This window comes from Odontesthes bonariensis, chromosome 18 (genome assembly GCF_027942865.1).
Source record: "Odontesthes bonariensis isolate fOdoBon6 chromosome 18, fOdoBon6.hap1, whole genome shotgun sequence".
Taxonomy (NCBI): domain Eukaryota; kingdom Metazoa; phylum Chordata; class Actinopteri; order Atheriniformes; family Atherinopsidae; genus Odontesthes; species Odontesthes bonariensis.
Window position 1 is genome coordinate 5,792,979 of NC_134523.1, and position 16,822 is coordinate 5,809,800.

Below are 16,822 nucleotides of genomic sequence, written 5' to 3' on the forward strand. Positions count from 1 at the left end.
CCCCTGGGGGGGTCAAGACTTTTCATAGCCGCAAACTCCACTGCTTTTTATACAAGATTCCTCACATTTTAAAGCCGTGCCAAATGCTTCAAGATGATTGGATGCCAACAGTTACATGTCATTCCTTGAAGATTCAGACGTTGTGTAAGTGCATACGGACAGGGGATCCCCTCTGAACCCACCCACCAGTGCTCCCACCCACTGGTGATGGTGGAGAAGACGACCTCTGGGATTCCAGGCTCGACCTGGAATCGGGAAACCTCAGACCCCAGGTCCCTATTCATATTTCATATTTTGCCTTGTACTTAACTTGTTGAAATAAATATTCATCAAATAAAACGTGTAATGGTCGTTTTATGCTATTCATCAGTTGCCCGGTTGAGAGGTGATGAAAGAGTGGGTGGATGGGGGCGCAGTCATCCTTTAAGAAACCCCAGGAACAGCGCATGCGCCAGGATTTGAAGAGAATACGCCATATTGAATTCCCGTAGGAATCAGCTAGCATTCTTGCAGCTAGCGGTGTTAAGGGGCCAGTTTATCAATGGTCCTTATTCGGTTTAATGTTTAGTTTAACCTCTTTCCGGAACCCCGAACGGCGCAGCAAGCATTGACAGATCCAGGGAGCAACGCAGATTGACGGGCAAGAGTTAGATACTTGTTGGAGGGGTGGGGGGGGGGTTACCAGAGAGAAGTTGAATGGATCCGAGGGTAGCTTGGATTCAGCCCGAACAGAAAGGACCTGCGAACGCCTTATGGATGCACGTCTGGGAGACTTCTCAGGGAGTACGGACACTCTCCGCTCATCAGCTCCACAATCAAAACCACAACCAGTGTGTGAATTATGCTGCGTTGGATGTTATAAAAAATGTGGCGAGCGCAGTGGCAGCGAGCAAGAGCAATTGCAGCAGCAACGGTAACGTTACGGCCAGACTGAGCAACGGCAGCAGCCATCACAGCATCATGAACGGCTCTACACACAGTAGTAGTTTAAATGGCACTGCGATTTCCTCACTGGGTTTAGCGCTGTCTAACGGGAACGTACATAACTCTTTTACGACGGTAAACCTCGTTCACCCAGGCGGGGGGAAAATCCTGCCTCATAAGACCGGCACTGTCAGCTCTTCGTCTTCCCAGGAATCCAGGACGGACAGTCCCCCAGCAAGCTGCTCACTTGAGAGGACTATGGGTGGGAATGTGACGGGCAACTTTAATAAAAACGTTGGGGGTGCCAGTTTACTTTATACCTCGAGCGACAACATGGAACATAATGTCAACCTCTACCACCATCACCACCGTAACCTACAGGAGCACCCGGCTTTCAATTTACAGCAGGTCTGCGCGAAGCGTCATCAGGTTCATCCCTCTGTACCTGTTAATCACACAAATAATCATCACCCAGGCCGAAGGAAAAGCGACAATAAGGCGAGCACCTATGGGATGAATTATTTGCTTTCAAACTGCACTAATGGCAATTATGTGAACACTTGGACGCCATGGAAGACGAGGAAATACAACCCCGGGGTCCTCGGGTGAGTTGCTGAATACTGCCATTGCTCCGGGGCTTAAAGGCTCTATTTGAGTAACGTCTGTCCTTTTGCCGTTGCTTTTAATGGCCGAAAATTGGTTATTTTCTAATAATTATGAGAAAGTGGTTGCTTGGTAAATACAGTATTGCTTATTTTGTGAATACCACTTTTCAAACAAAACTTTAGAATAACCTAGAGGTAGAATGTTTGTAGGATTATGTTTCTACCGTTTTTTTTTTTCTTCTTGCCGTTAGCTAAGTCGCTACCGTTACATAGCTACGTGAAGAGCACCGGAAGTGCCGTGATTTTGTCCACTGAAGTTTAAATTGAGCAGCTTGGAAGAATAAAGGAGGAAACGGGGAAAAGTCCACAAAGTAGAAGTAGTTTTAAAACACACTGTGAGAAGCTGTCTAAAAACATTAGATATCGAATTTCGTGGAACATGTTGTTTTCTTGGTGGATAATTTACGTTGGCTTTGACCGGATATGCTTATTTTGAATGTCGTCTGTAACCGTGACCAAGGAGCCTGCAGCTGCTTTGGCTAACGGTCTCCCTTAAAGATTTGAGTGTGGAAGTTTTCCCTTGTTCCCTCCTAGTTGGATTAAAAAAATAAAAATAAAAATATTGACTGAAAAATTAAGTCCAGTTTGCTATTCATAATTTCGTATACATTGTATCAATCATTGTTACAAAAACACCTTCTCGAGCTCGATACTAAGTCTCTCGGTGTCCCTTACTCAGTTGTTTTATTTTTCCTCCTCCTAATAATGAATTGTATTTCTGGTTTTGCTATTTTTCTTTACGCAAGTTTTGACTTGTGTCCCAACTCGTCTTGCAGTGGTTTGCCTTCAGGGTTTACCCCCCTGAAGTCTCGCACGAGTTGCATGTCGGATAGAATGCAACTATAGAAAGTGATTGTAATTGTGACTCTGTAATTACACTGGATTGAAACATGACAATGTTTTCTAGTTGGTTTGTAAAATGTAGAACTACGAAAATCCGCATTAGTTAACACCGTTGATTTATCTAATTCAGGACCCTGAAGTTCTTGAAGAAGGTGTGAATTTGTAAGGGTAAAGAATCTTAGACTTGAGACGGTGGAGAGCCCAACATCAATTATGTCGTCTATCAATGGTGGGCTATTGGGACAGATAAGCCCTGCCCTGACTTTCTTCTTCTTTTTTTTTTTTTACTGTTTTTACCAAGAAGTGGGAGCATGGGCTGACTGCATTTCCTCTGGGGCTCTGGTAATTGATTGTGACAGTCCTCCTGGCCTGTATTTCACACTGACATCATGGCCTGCATTCTTACAAAAATGAATGGCCACACAGAGTTGAACAGACTTCTACTGTTCGAAGGCATTTGACTGATCAGAAATCTTTATATGTGCCCCACTGCTGTCATGCACAAAAAACACATCTACATTAAACCAGGAACTCTTCTGTTTGTGCTCTAGAGTTGGTGGTTTTCACCATGAACCAAATGTTGTTGTTTTTCTTTTTTTACTGAAGATGAAAATCTTCCAGTCCAATCACTTTAGCTGCACTTATGCACAGAGCAGCTGTGAAGTAAGCTGTGATATATCCTACTTTTGGATCCTAACAGAAGGGAATAATTCTTATGTGTCCACTATCAAGGTTTCCGACGGTTGCGTATTCAAAACGGTGTAGTTGTTTTTATGAATTCGGTGGCAGTGGCAATTTATAAAGGATGTCAATCTCTTGTAGCCACAGAAATACTTTGTCTACTCACAGCTGCACAGTGATGTGAGTGAATGGGTCTTTGGCACGTCATTTTTGGCAGCATGCAAACTACAGACGTATAAACACGATAACCAAGTCTAATATTAGCCTGACACAAAGTCATTAAATGAAATGAACTGCGCCGGCAACTGATGTGACCGCCAACTGACGCCATTAGTCACATTAAACACTGAAAGTGATACTCAGCACGGGTTCAAATGAGAAAGCCCTCTTGAGGGTTTTAAACGCTGCTGATGAGAAAATAAGAAAGATGACGGGGTTGTAGTAAACTGAGTCTAGTGAGTTTTTCTGTCCCGGGTTTTTGAAACGGAGTGTGTGACCAGATAATGTCTCACTTTGGACTCTCAAATGCTGTAAAAAGTAAGGACAGCAAAGTGCAATCAGATTAGGCGCATTATCACTGTAGGAACCTTTTGCAGTTCCTATAACCTTTCCAGGAATATGGCCGTTTTTTCGCGCATTAGAACATACAGGAAATAGCTACGCCCCTTGTCAGATTTCCGCTTCTTCTGGCCCCGCCATTTTTTTTAAAAACTACTGTTGCAGCTACGAAGACGGCTGCAAAGTTTTCTTCTCTCCTTACTTTTCGCGGGTTTTGTTTTGATTTGTTTTGTTGTTGAGTGTGGCGCTAAAGTAACACGTCACTGTTGCAAAATGAAAGCGTTCCCCTGGGGAAGGGCAGTTCATTGAACGAAATTCGAGGTGGAAGTTCTCTGTCCGAATGCGGCTGTTTTAAATGTGCTGATATTAGCTCAGGAGGACAGTTCTAAGAACGAATAAAAAAGAGTTTTTCATGTGGTTTAGGCGTGTAGTTGATACCGGATTCGTTTGAGTCGTGTCAGTAGTACAGGGTATTGCATTTCTCTTTGCATTTTTTCCTCTTACTTGATGTGTTTTAAAAAAACAAAACAAAAAAAACGCGCACAAAATCAAAGCCAAAAAATTTGCAAGATTATTGCGTGAAATGTTCAGAAGCGGTGAGAATTAGTCCCGCGATTTAACAATCATTCCTTCGGTCCGGTGTTTGTCACTGGTGCCGAGAGTCAACCTTGTTTGCCGTCTTCTTCTCCATCCAGGCTCCACGAAGAGGTGATGGACTTCTACAACTTCATGTCTCCCCAGCCCGAGGAGGCCGCCATGAGGAAGGAGGTGGTCAATCGGATAGAGATGATCATCAAGGAACTGTGGCCCACGGCAGACGTAAGACGCTCAACCTTGCTTCTTTTCGATCAGCCCTTCCCATCTTTAGGAGCTGAATAACTTGTAGGGTATTAGAATCTAGTTTTTCAAATTGCACAGTTCAAATTTGGAGGAAAAACGGAGACAAATGGAGATTATTGGATGGCGCCTTGGTCATTGAGTGAGTGTTGTGACGCTTTTTCCCTTCATTTGGAAGCAGTGTTTGTGTTCCAACCTGTTAAACACTGTAGTGGTCGAAAGTTAATTTGGAATAAGTAGGTGTGCAGCTTTTGACTGTGCCGTGTCTAAACTCCTCTTTAGTGCTCACATGGACTTGTCACAAAAAGAGAAAAAATGTTTTCTTTAGTGTTTTTATGCCTGTTTGGACACAGTAAGATGTAACCCTGTTTGACGTGATCTTTTCATCCAACCCTTCGGATAAGCGTTCCTTTAACCCACTAAGGACTGAGGTTTATTCCAAAAGAAGGGGAAAAAAACCCACCGAAACCTTTATTTCTCAACCTCTGAAGAAACTACGAATGTGAAAAATAAGGTCAAACCTTTTAATCTTTTATTGTGAGCGGACATTGCTTTATTTAGGAAGCTCATCCTCATGTTTGTGCCAAGATAGTTACTTAAAATACCAAAAAAATGCATTATAGAGAAGCCTAAATTAAAAAAGGTGGAGTACTTCCTCCGTATGTGTAGCAACGGGGCAGGGTTCATATAATGCCCCGCTCAATACTTCATCACGTAAAGCACGAGCAGTGGTGATTTGTTGGCTGTCAGCCTTTCCCACTTCCACTGTGAGCCACATTGTCAGGTAAATGGATCAAGTCTGTGATTTGCACCAGCCTTCCTTTTCATTTCAGTCTATTAATCCCGGGCCTGTCCTCGCGCTGTTGCCTCCCCGTCGTATTTAACAGACGGAAAAGGAGAGAACTCCATTCTGCTTCCTTTGGAGAGCTTTCTCTCGCAGCGCCAAAGCACAGCATTTTTTTTTTTTTCTTTCCTCTAACCCATTGTGTACTTAGTTTGGCAGCATACTCCACTTGGCAGTGTTTGCCGTCTCTGAAGCCGAGTCCAGAAATACAGCGTTCATGGTAGTTTGCAAACATTTGAACTTGATATATACACCATCACCACAAAGTGCCTTTAAATAGGAACGATAGTTTGTAAAGGATGCAACAAAGTAAGATTAGAATGTGATATGAGAGGTGGGGGAATGTCATCGTGTCTGCTGTGATTATTCTGAACAGATGAACAGTCCTTTTCATACGTGTCCTGCATTGTTTTAACAGGTCCAAATATTTGGCAGCTTCAGTACAGGCCTGTACCTTCCAACCAGGTAAGGCTGAGAAAATGATCAACTGTCATCAGTTGACTACTTGTTGTATTTTGTTCAGCAGTAATTCCCTGTTCTTACCATCTTTTCTTTTTTTTTTGTTTGCCCGCAGTGACATTGACCTTGTGGTTTTTGGGAAATGGGAGCGTCCTCCGCTCCAAGAGCTCGAGCAGGCGCTTCGTAAACACAATGTGGCCGAGCCGTTCTCCATCAAAGTGCTGGACAAGGCTACAGTGAGTAGAAGCTAACTGTGGCATGCTTCTCCGCCCGCCGAGCTGTGCAGACATGTCTCATGTTGTGTTTTCTGTTCTTTACACGAAGCCAAACGTGCTCACAGTAATATTTTCCTTTTTTAAATCTGGAAAAAGTGTTTGTCCGTGCCACATAATTTAGCTCCGCAAATGAGCGGAACGTTTTGAACTAAGATGTTTGCCTTAAAAGAAGAGTCCGTGTAACCTCAGATGAATGAAGAATGCAAATTAAATTAAAAACCCGAGCTGGAGGCCCCGGTAAAGTGATGGCTGCTGCTTTTTTTGCTTGGTTTGGTGACAAATTTCAGCACCGGGAATTACAGGAAAAAATTCCATCAAAAAACTGACGTTAAATCCATTTTTTTCTAATAGAACACTACAAAATAAAAGAAAGAAAATATGATATTACAAATGCGGTGTTACCGTCTGAAATTGTTGCTGTTATTAAACGTAAATGTGCAGTAAATAGAATGTGCCACTTTAGAATCAAACAGAATGATATTTCCAAATCTGCCTTCAGATTTAGTTCCGTCCGTCCACAGCGGATCAAATACATGCATTTCTGTTGTCGTTTTATCTGAGTCATCTCCTCTAGTGTCACACAGTTCCTCCTTTCTTCCACTGTTTTTCTAAAATAACCACGAGCGATGGCCCGGGGGCTTCACTTCACCTTTCGCGCCACATTTGCGCATAAGATGAAGCCTCCATGGCATCACAAGGCCCTATGCTCGGCACATGCTCTGCGTTTAGGGAGGGCCAGCCCAGCTGAGATCAGCCCGTATAGCTGTGCATAGTGCTGTGGCTCAGGTGGTAGAACAGTTTGCCCACTAATCACAAGGTTTGCTATGAACTCCACGGCCACTCCTCCCCTCAGAATGTCCCTTGACCTCAAATTGATCCTTTTACCAGCGTTTTGTTTCGTACGGTTATGCTAAGTGACACTTGTACATAAATAAAAGGACATGAGAACGGTACTGATGCATTTCACATTCATGGCTCGCTCTCTAAGTTTTCCCCATTTTCTAGATGAGTAAATTGAATCTACTTCTTTGTGGCCCATTTTTGGAGCAGCATCGCCTCAGCAGAGGCACAATGCAGCTGTTTGATGCAGGGCAGTTTCTGAAGAACTCACAGACTGCAATCGTTCACTGGCCTCATGATGTCTGCCATAAAGTTGAAGGAGAAATGTTTAGAGGGAAAATAAAAAAACACGGATACTTTTTTTTTTTTTTATAGTAATCTGAAGCATCGCCCCCTGCTGGTTGTAAAACAGAATACTCACTTTACTTCTCGTTTCACACCTGTGCCCAAGTTTTCAAAATGGTCTTGTTTTTCCTAATGTGTGGAGTTAACATATTCCCTCCAGTCTTTTGGATGATGTCATTAACAGCTTTACTGTTGTGTTTTTTTTTTTTTTTTGAATGAATGAATAAGACTGAGCAGACGCTATAAAGATAAAAAGTATGAAGTTTTTTCCAGCCAATGTTGCTGGTGTTTGTTAAATTCCCGGCAGTGATGAGTTATCATCCACCGGGTGCAGCCCACTTAAACCTGACCTCACGCAGTCGAACAGTATCGAGTGATTTCTCCCTGATGACACGATGCTGAACGGTGCGGTGGTGCATTTTAAAAATGCCTGATTCGCCGTCCGAAAGGTTTTGTTCAGATATCAAACGCAACCTGATGGAAGAAGTCTGGAAATATGAGTCTGGAAAAGTCCAGGATTTTGAGTAAGAAGATGTGCAGGAACCGTGTACATAGAAACCAAGAGGAGAGCTGGCACAAACCCAGTAAAATGAACACTTAGCAGTGATTTTTTATATTCCGAGTTTTATGCCTTTCCAATACCGAGTTCGAATTTAAACTTTCTAATCTCTGGAAGGCGTGAGACGAAAAGAGGAAGTGCACTAACCCACAAGACTTATTTAATCTCCTCCTTCTCTTTGCCTGACAGGTTTAGTAGCCGTGTGCCCATTTTGCCTGATTAATAGCTCGTTGTTTATTTGATACTACTTTTATATGACTGCTGGGTATGTCTCATTGGCCATGATTCAAACTAAATGAAAGCCTGTAATCTTTCCAGCTGAACTCGAGAACACTTCCCTTTCTGGCCCATTTCCCCTCGACCATAACTTCCCTTCATTGTGTCAAAGTTAGGCCATCGTTCGACAGCTCGGTGTAATGTGTGCAACAGGTTCTGCCTCCTGTCCGGTGTGAAGATAACCAGGACAACCACCATCAGCCGCACTGTTTTCCACCATGACATCATTCAAAATAGTTCACACACCGAGCTTTCATTTCTTTTTAAAGCTTTGAGTTTATATTTTTCTTTTTCCCCTCTTCTTTGATTGCTTTAATTTTTATTCTATTTTTTTTCTCTCTTTAAATTGCTTGTTTTTATGCTGCTTTATGCTGTTCTTTTAAATGCCTTGTCTTTATGTAAAGCACATTGAGTTGCCTGTGGTATGAAATGCGCTAAATAAATAAAGATGCCTTGCCTTGCCTTGCCTTTGCAGATTTGATTGTAGATTTATACCTTTAATGTATCTTCTTTCAGGTGCCAATCATCAAGCTGACAGACCAGGAGACCGAGGTGAAGGTGGACATCAGTTTTAACGTAGAGACTGGAGTCAAAGCGGCAAGCTTCATTAAAGACTACGTAAAGGTGAGACACGTCCTGGATCTGTTGTTTTAGTCGACAAAGCGCAAACGAGACGCACAATCCAAAAGCTGAATTGCCCACAAAACAATTTCCTGCAGCGAACACGGGTTCCTTTGAAGTTGCAGACTAAACGAAATGGGCCGACAGTGCACAGAACAAGCAGAATGTACAAATGGAAGAGTTCAGTGAACGGTCACGTTACCCTATTTGAATTTAGAAAAAACACCAGAGGAGTCGCGTAATTACCATTTTATAGTAGGATCTAAATAAAGAACTTAGGAAATTCCCCGTGGGAATGAGGCAAGCCCGCAGTTTGAAGCATTACATTTTACTCCGGTCCTCCACACAGTGAAGCTGGAGCAGACCCCAGCGACCGTGCTGTGTAGCACTTAACCCCACTCCCACTGGCCTCTCCGCCACATCCGTTCAGCTGTGGGAAGTTTTACCCCGTGGCTCTGACAGAATTCCTGCCGAAGGGTGGATCTTTAGTCACGGTTATTAGCTTATGCAGGGAAGGAATTCCTGGAGCCGATGTTCCAACAAGCTGTCAGATTACTTCCTTTGTCTGCTGCTGGTTTACATGTCGTACTCTCTGGAATTACGTGTCACGGCCTGAAAGCCTGCTGTTGACAGCCTCACTCAGCATCAGTCCAGCTTCTGTTGATGTTGCTAAGGTGTGGGTTTGACAGACTCCAGTGCAGTCTTGACACTTACCGGTCATCCATAAAGTTAATTCGCATGTCACATTCCCCAGCAGCTCAAATCCCAGTCTTGTTCTGACTTCCTTGAAGCATATTTTTAAAGCCAACCGAGCTCTGCTGCCCTTTTGGGACACGCACACGGAGGCCGTGTTGCCTTTGGGATTAGAAAACGATTACCCTTGTTCTACCCATTCCCGAGAATTGATATCTTGTAATAGGATGGATGTGGTAAGCAAAAGTTGGAGCAATTGTTTTGTTGAAAATTGAGATAATTTAGTTACCTTTACTTCCTAAGAAATGTTTTTTTTCAGCGTTGTAGCTTTCTAAAAAATAACAAGGTAGCTCGGTGAAACAGTATGGAGATGATATGCAACACAGGGTTTCTGCTGAATGTGTGCCACTGAGACTGCAAAGAGCTCTGGTAAATCCTTTAGGAACTTTAATGACTTTCCCCAGAATACTGTTTATCTGCATGGCTACACATTATGTCAATTTAATGGTTATTGAAAATCCCAGTTCTCTTCTTTGAATTGCACGGCTTACTTCTTCTTTTTAGGATTCCGTCCGCCTCGCTGTTCTTTTCCATCTAATCCACAGTTCAACCAAGTGAGCCATTCTCATTCCACATCTGTCTCTGCCGTCTGCTTTCAGAAGTATCCTGTGCTGCCTTACCTGATCTTTGTGCTGAAGCAGTTTCTGCTGCAGAGAGATCTAAACGAAGTCTTCACTGGGGGCATTAGCTCTTACAGCCTCATCCTCATGGTCATCAGTTTCCTACAGGTACAGTAATAAAACCCGACAACACGTCACTCTTAACGTGCTTCATTTGCAGTAGCCTTGGTTAAAGTGATGCAGATAGTTGCAGCTATATCAATATACATATTATGGTTAGTTGTGTTGGATGGCATTCTTAAACATGTTGTGGATGGTTATAAATTCTAATCTTGACTGATGAACAGTATCACTTGTCTTAAATGTACCGACTACTAAACTCGTGTCCCTGTGCCTTCGTTTCAGCTCCATCCTCGCATAGACGCGAGAAACCCCAATGAGAACTTGGGCATGTTGCTGATTGAGTTCTTTGAGCTGTATGGCCGCCATTTCAACTACTTGAAAACAGCGATTCGCATCAGGAACGGCGGCTCATACGTATCCAAAGACGAGATAATGAAGACTATGACAAATGGATACAGGCCATCCATGCTGTGCATAGAGGATCCACTACTTCCAGGTTGGTGTGTGTACTGCCATTGTAATAATGGCTGGCTCTGAGAGCAAAATACTATATGGATTAATATAAACAGTTTTTTGTCCTATTTTGATGTTAAGTGCAGTCAAACTAGAGAAACTATTTAATAAAAATCTAAAATAAAAGCGGCACAGAAATAAATTACAGTACAATAAATGGATGGATATTTCTGGAATCCCTCTGATTGGTCTGGACAAACCTGCTGTCGCTGTGGACTTCCCTTGTAAAGAAATGGGAAAAGTTACCTGCCTAATTTACGTGGAGTTGTTTCATTTCAGCGTGGTGTTAGTTTTATTCTGTGCAGCCCTCCCAGAGAAATCTGTCAACTAAGGAGAGATGCAGCGATCTGGGTACTCCTAGTTTGGAGAAGCGGAAGTTTTTCTGAGAGGTGACGTGAAGCAAAAAGCCACTTAAGAACGAGGTCAAACCTAAAACAAAAAATGTAACAGCAGTTCAAGCAAGAGCTCACTCTGTTGGTACACTGACGTTTCCCCCGGTTCATAGAGTGGAGGCACAAAGTAAGCAAAAGCGATGCTGTGCAAAAATCCTCAACATAGCATTTGCTTGAAACAAGGTTTGAGTAGATTTTAGATGGGGAAAAGCTTAAAAAAAATCCCTTTTAAGATGGAGAACGGCTGACAATTAAGCAAGAGAGTATTTAGCTGCACAGGGAAGAAGCAGTGGTGGTCAAATGATCAAGAAGGTTGATTTTAAAAAGTGGGGGCGAGATGTTAACCCCAGCGCTGTGAATTAGAGAGATTAAAACTGATTTCTGACGGTTTGAAAGCTGTTATGTTCTCCAGCACAAATAAACCACCTCCGAAGCCCTGTGGGAAGGTGCCTGGTGGCAACATTTAGTGCGAATGTAGCTGCAGCACAGCTTCACTCTGTGTATGATGTGGCGTCACCGCCCTCAGTTTATTCACAGGCAGAGCGGAGACCTCCCACTTTACTTTGCACACTTTGCAGACTTGCACTCTTAATTTTCACTCGTCTTAAATGTGTGGTGGATATCACCTAAAGCTGTCCCTGGGACAAAAAGTCCCAAGAAATTCTGGGTGGAAATGCCGTGCTGCCACAGGGTGTGATGTTTCGATGGCAACATACTTTATATTGCGCCAAATCGCAACAAATGTCACCTGGAGGCTCTTGAATAACTCATTTTTTTTTTGTCTCTATTTTTTTTTCCACATAGGTAATGATGTGGGGAGAGGTTCCTACGGGGCCATGCACGTCAAACAGGTGTTCGACTATGCTTACACCGTCCTGAGTCACGCCGTTTCCCCGCTCGCGCGCTCATATCCTAACAAAGACGGTGAAAGGTTAGAATTCAGTCCGTCTGAAAGTGCTTTGTTGATCCTGGATAAGACTAGTGCTACTTTTTTTAAAATGTCTCTCTTTTGCGCCTGCAGCACATTGGGGAGGATAATCAGGTTGACCCAGGAAGTTATCGACTACAGGGAATGGATCATTAAGAAGTGGGGGGGCAGAGATTTAACACGAGCAGACAATAGAGGTACAAATCACACTTTGATTCTTGATTTAATGCAACCGCACTGATGATTGTCATGTCTCAGAACAGGGTTGCAGAGAGGAAGCCTAACGTAATACTGTGAAAATAAGCAAAGTTTTATATTCCTACAGTGTCCTCTCCCAAGGAGCCAGTCCAGGAGCAGGAGCCGTGTGTGCTGGGTGGTGGGGTTGTTGGCTCAGAGGAGCAGCAAAGGGACTCGGCGTCCCCCCACAGTGCAGACTCCCCCATGTCCATCTCCAGCCCTCAGCAGCACTCTTCAGCCTCGTCGGTCTCCTCACTGTCTGGATCTGACAACGTAAGAAAACGTGCACACACATTTGCAGGCTTCCTTTCATGTACGGTACCTGTATAATCGGTACCTTTTTTTTCTTTTCTTTTTTTTTTTAAATCCACCTCCTTGAGACGCGCCCAATTTTTCGTCAGATTTTGTTCTAGCATTGAGATGCAGGAGTCCCTTAATGTTGCCCACAACCTTCTCCTTCTTTGATCTGCCAGGACTCGGATTCAGCGTTGCCGTGTCCCCTCCCTCCCCCAACCCTGCCAGCATACCCATCTTTCCCGCCCTTCGGCCTGGCTTTACCACCGACCCTCAACATGGGCACCGGAAAGCCCGGCATGGGAGGACACCATCTGCTCCTTCCGTCAGGTTCACAGGTGGGCACACTGGAATAGCTTCAGCAAAAAAATTGACTTGTATTTTGACTGGAAATGAGGCATATTAATCCATCAGGTAGCATTGACAGAATTTCTCATTTATAAGGATGTTTCCTAGCTTATAAAAAGAATTGTGTGGTGAAAATGAATCTTTTATCCTCTCAATCCTCCAGGCTCGCGTCTCACTGCCCGGTGGTCTAGCAATGCACTCCATACCTTGCAGACAGGTGTGTATGGACACTGGGCTCCCCCCCTTCTTCCACATGCCCCCCCCAGCCCATGCTCATGCCCCTGCCCCTTCCAGCCCCCAGCCTCTGCCCAGCCCCCACTCCAGCCACGCACACAAGGTAGGCGCCGGATGCCACAAACACACTCAAATGCACTGCCAAGGCAGCCTTGTCTCACACACAGGTTTACACGTTTCCCATCTCGTGTTTTGTCTCTCTTCATTCTGTCAGCCTACCTTTTCATTTCTCTGTTCACTCACTCTTTCCTCTCGTCTCTTTCTCTTCAGCCAAGTTGTATAAACAATGTAAATGCCACAAAAACTGTTTTCCATAAATGATGAGTAAGGAATGTTGCTATCAGCACCGCTCCTGATGTGCTAACATCTGGTGTGGACCTGCTGCTCGGGGAAATGTAACGGATTGTCAGAGAAACGGGCACATGACATGCTTTCTTCCAGTTTTGTTGGTCCTGCTGCTCGCTGGCTTGTTAGACTAATATTACAGCACAGAAAAAAAAAAAGCGCTCGTTGGCTGTCTTGTGGAGTTTCATGTAAAGGTTAATGATAAATCTTGTTCATCTTGCCCCGTTTGAGGAGACCGTTTAAATCCCTCTGATGTGCCAACAGTTTATGGAAATTTACCTGGTAGGTCCTGGTAACAATTACACATCGCTTTCAACACACCACAAGTCTGATCTCTGGGATGTCTCACCTAACTGAAAAGGGAAAATACTGTATTTGTTTAAATAGGGCCAGGGGCCTTTGTTTAACTCAAGTGCAAATGTTAACGAGCCTTCAGTTTTTATTAGAGAAAGGGCTTTATTTCCAATTGTCTTCTCTTTGATATGTGTAACTACTCAGGTGTAAATGCAAAACTGGGTTTTAAATCTCCTCTGTCCCATTAGAATGACTAAATCCCATTATTATTAGCACGGTGACGGATGATGACTCACTCGTTCATGCAGTTTTAAAGGGTTGCTTAGATGGCTAATGCCATGCCTTCAATCTGGCTTGCAGTGCCAGATGACACCCCAGCATCAGACACTCTAATTTAAAGATCAACACAGCAGCATTTAGAGATTTTACAAGCGTAAAACTCAAAGGGAGTGAAGGTGAATGGAGCCAGAAATGGCGGCAGTCCTGCTGTTCATACATCTTAAGGCCAAATCGGAGCTTCTCCATGAGTTGGAACATCACATTATTTTTCTCAGACTGTTACAAAGAATATAATATGGCCTATTTTAAGTGCAAATCAAAAAGATGGAGGTTGTGGTGTTAAACGCTGTTAAACTGTAGCTGACTGCACTCTCAGATAAAACAGGACTTAAAGCTTTGTTTAATGTGACACTACTGCATTGTTTGAACAAAACGTTGCACCCTTGACTGTCAAATTGAGGGTACTTTAGCCTGGATGCAATTATCTGTTGCTTTTAACTGCTCTTCCAAAACCTCTTTGCGCGCTTTTATCAGTCATTGCAAAGTTTTTTTGGATCTTCCCTTCTTGGTTTTATTAGTTTCTTTGCACGGCTCTTTATTCTAACTGAGCAGAGAACCGTTCTTACACTTGCACATCAGTTTCTGGTAAATAAAAAATGAATGATGTAACTGTAAACACAATGGAGCATGTGTTAAACAACCAAACGTGACTGAAAATATCCCAAATATTTTTAGCTAACGTCCGAATTTGCTCAATCAGGACGGTTACAGAATGACGTGCCTGGCCAGGCTCAGTGTTTTTGCCAAATTTCCCTAGATTTTTTTGCCTTCCTGTTGGTGCAGTGCTAGTGTCTAAAACACAGTCAGACTTTTCACATATGTGCCTTAAAGCTGGGACTGATGGGCCTTTGTTGTGCAGCAGCTGTCAGAGGCGACGTGGGGAGGTCGAAGTTGATTTGCTGCTTATAGGCCTCTGACGAGGCCAGGAAGAGAGGAAGTAACGGGAAAAAAAATGTCTATGTGTGTAAAGTCAAGCTGGTATTGTAGGACTTGCCGCTCTAAATTGTCACTCGGCTGACTCCACTCAGTTAGCCGTAAGCACACAGTGATGCGGGGCTGAGCCGCTTCTATCTGACAAGTGTGGATTACCCAAGAGGAAGGGTTGGTGTTAGGGGGGGGCTTTTTTGCACCGATTTTAAAAGGGTTAAAATTCACAGAAACATCTACCTTTAGAGTCTAGAAATCTAATCTTCAGTTTTCTTTTTCATTTAAAAGGAAAAAAAGATGAGATATCTTCTTTTTTTTTTTTTTTTTTTTTGTAGCGTAAGCATAAGTCAAAACAAAAATAACTTTTTGATTTATTTATTTATTTTTCTCTCTCGATCCTTCTTCAGAACGGAGCAAAGTTCAACGTGAGGGGCTTCCACAACCCGCCGCTGGTCAACAACGCTGCTCTGGCGAACCGCGGACACACACACACTCACACACAGTATCACCGCAACTCCTGGCGACGCAGGAAGAGGGACAGCCTGCCAGTCAGCCTCAGCAGATAGAAACCACTCATCTTCTTTCTACCTTTCCTCCCTCTCCTCTCTGGCTGCAAACCTGGCCCTTCATCCATCTTGAAGGCGGATGGACAGACGGGCAGATAGAGGACCAGAAACCAGCAGTTTTCACTTGGAGGAGCTTCAGCTACACAGTGGAGTAGCCCCTCAGATCTGCATCTTCCTCCTGCTATCTTCACCTTTCCACTTTTTTGCGTTGCTTTTGTTCTTTCTTTCTTCACCCCCCTCACCCCTTTCCCCCCCCCCTCCCTACAGTATTACGTTACTTTCAGTATTTTCCTCGTCTGTGTTTCAGGTCTGTCACTGTTTTTGTGTTATGTTTGTTGGACTCGGTGGTGACGGCATCGCCGAGTTCAGTCGACCTCATCTTGCCCCCGGCAGCGAAGCTGCTCGAGGTTTGGTGTTTCCGTTTTATTTTTTATACGACACTTAAGAACAAAACTTTTTTTTTTTTTTTTTTTCATTTCGTGCAATAATGTTGTTTTGTTTTTTTTTGTTTTTTTTTCCCTTTTTGAAATTAAAGTAAATGCTTATTTAATTTTGTGTGTGTATATATAAAGGCATTTTATACTGTTTTTTTTTTTTTTTTTTTTTTTTGTAGAGTTTTAAATTTTGTTTACAAAACCTTTCCCCGGGCAGAATCTCTGAGTGTGTACATGCTTATCGGTTGGTGTTTCTTTGTGTGCCTAAATATCATTGGGTTGAGATGGACCCCAGTTCAAAGCCCCCCCTCCCCCACTCCTTACCCTCTCTCCCCTCCTTAGATGTTTCGATCTGTTTCATTTGGCGAAGTGGTCGCTAAAGTGGAAGGGCTTTTATCGGGATGTTCCGACCCATTTTTTCTTTGTGTGCTTTGTGAAAATGGGCAAGGTGAACAATAAATTCCCCGTGGACGTTTTGTTCCTCGGCTCGGTTAGTCTGAGGGGAAAATTCAGCCGAAGACAGAACTTTCACCCTGATATCTCCTGAGAAACGAGAGAAGAGTCTCTGCTCCTGGTTGGCCCTAAAAGGTAGCAGAGAGCCTTTAGCAGAGCCACCTGGGGATTGTGTATGTGTATATCTCTGTATTTGTGTGTGTGTCCCTCATGGGAAAGTGTTATTGCCATATTTTCAGGTAGGAAAGGCGGGCAACAGACTGCTAGTTGTGCCCTGGCTGTCTTCCTCATTACTGGAGGTAACTTTTGAAAAAAGAAGCCAGACAGTGCAGGATTTTGGCCTGAGAGAGAGCCC

General features: G+C 43.5%; 1 protein-coding gene across 2 annotated transcripts; it reads left to right on the forward strand.

Moving 5' to 3' along the window:
- Positions 1-494: 494 nt before the first annotated feature.
- On the forward strand, positions 495-15,814 carry tent4a (terminal nucleotidyltransferase 4A). Of its 2 annotated transcripts, none has more exons than XM_075449854.1 (13): positions 495-1,529; positions 4,367-4,490; positions 5,771-5,817; positions 5,927-6,047; positions 8,623-8,730; positions 10,080-10,208; positions 10,446-10,659; positions 11,873-11,999; positions 12,090-12,193; positions 12,322-12,506; positions 12,707-12,865; positions 13,039-13,212; positions 15,422-15,814. In XM_075449854.1, the coding sequence occupies exons 1-13, from the start codon at positions 697-699 to the stop codon at positions 15,578-15,580; spliced, it is 2,484 nt and encodes an 827-aa protein (XP_075305969.1). In that variant the 5' UTR covers positions 495-696; the 3' UTR covers positions 15,581-15,814. The 2 variants fall into 2 exon arrangements, with proteins under 2 accessions (XP_075305969.1, XP_075305970.1); XM_075449855.1 differs by having other exon boundaries at positions 13,039-13,092.
- Positions 15,815-16,822: the final 1,008 nt, after the last annotated feature.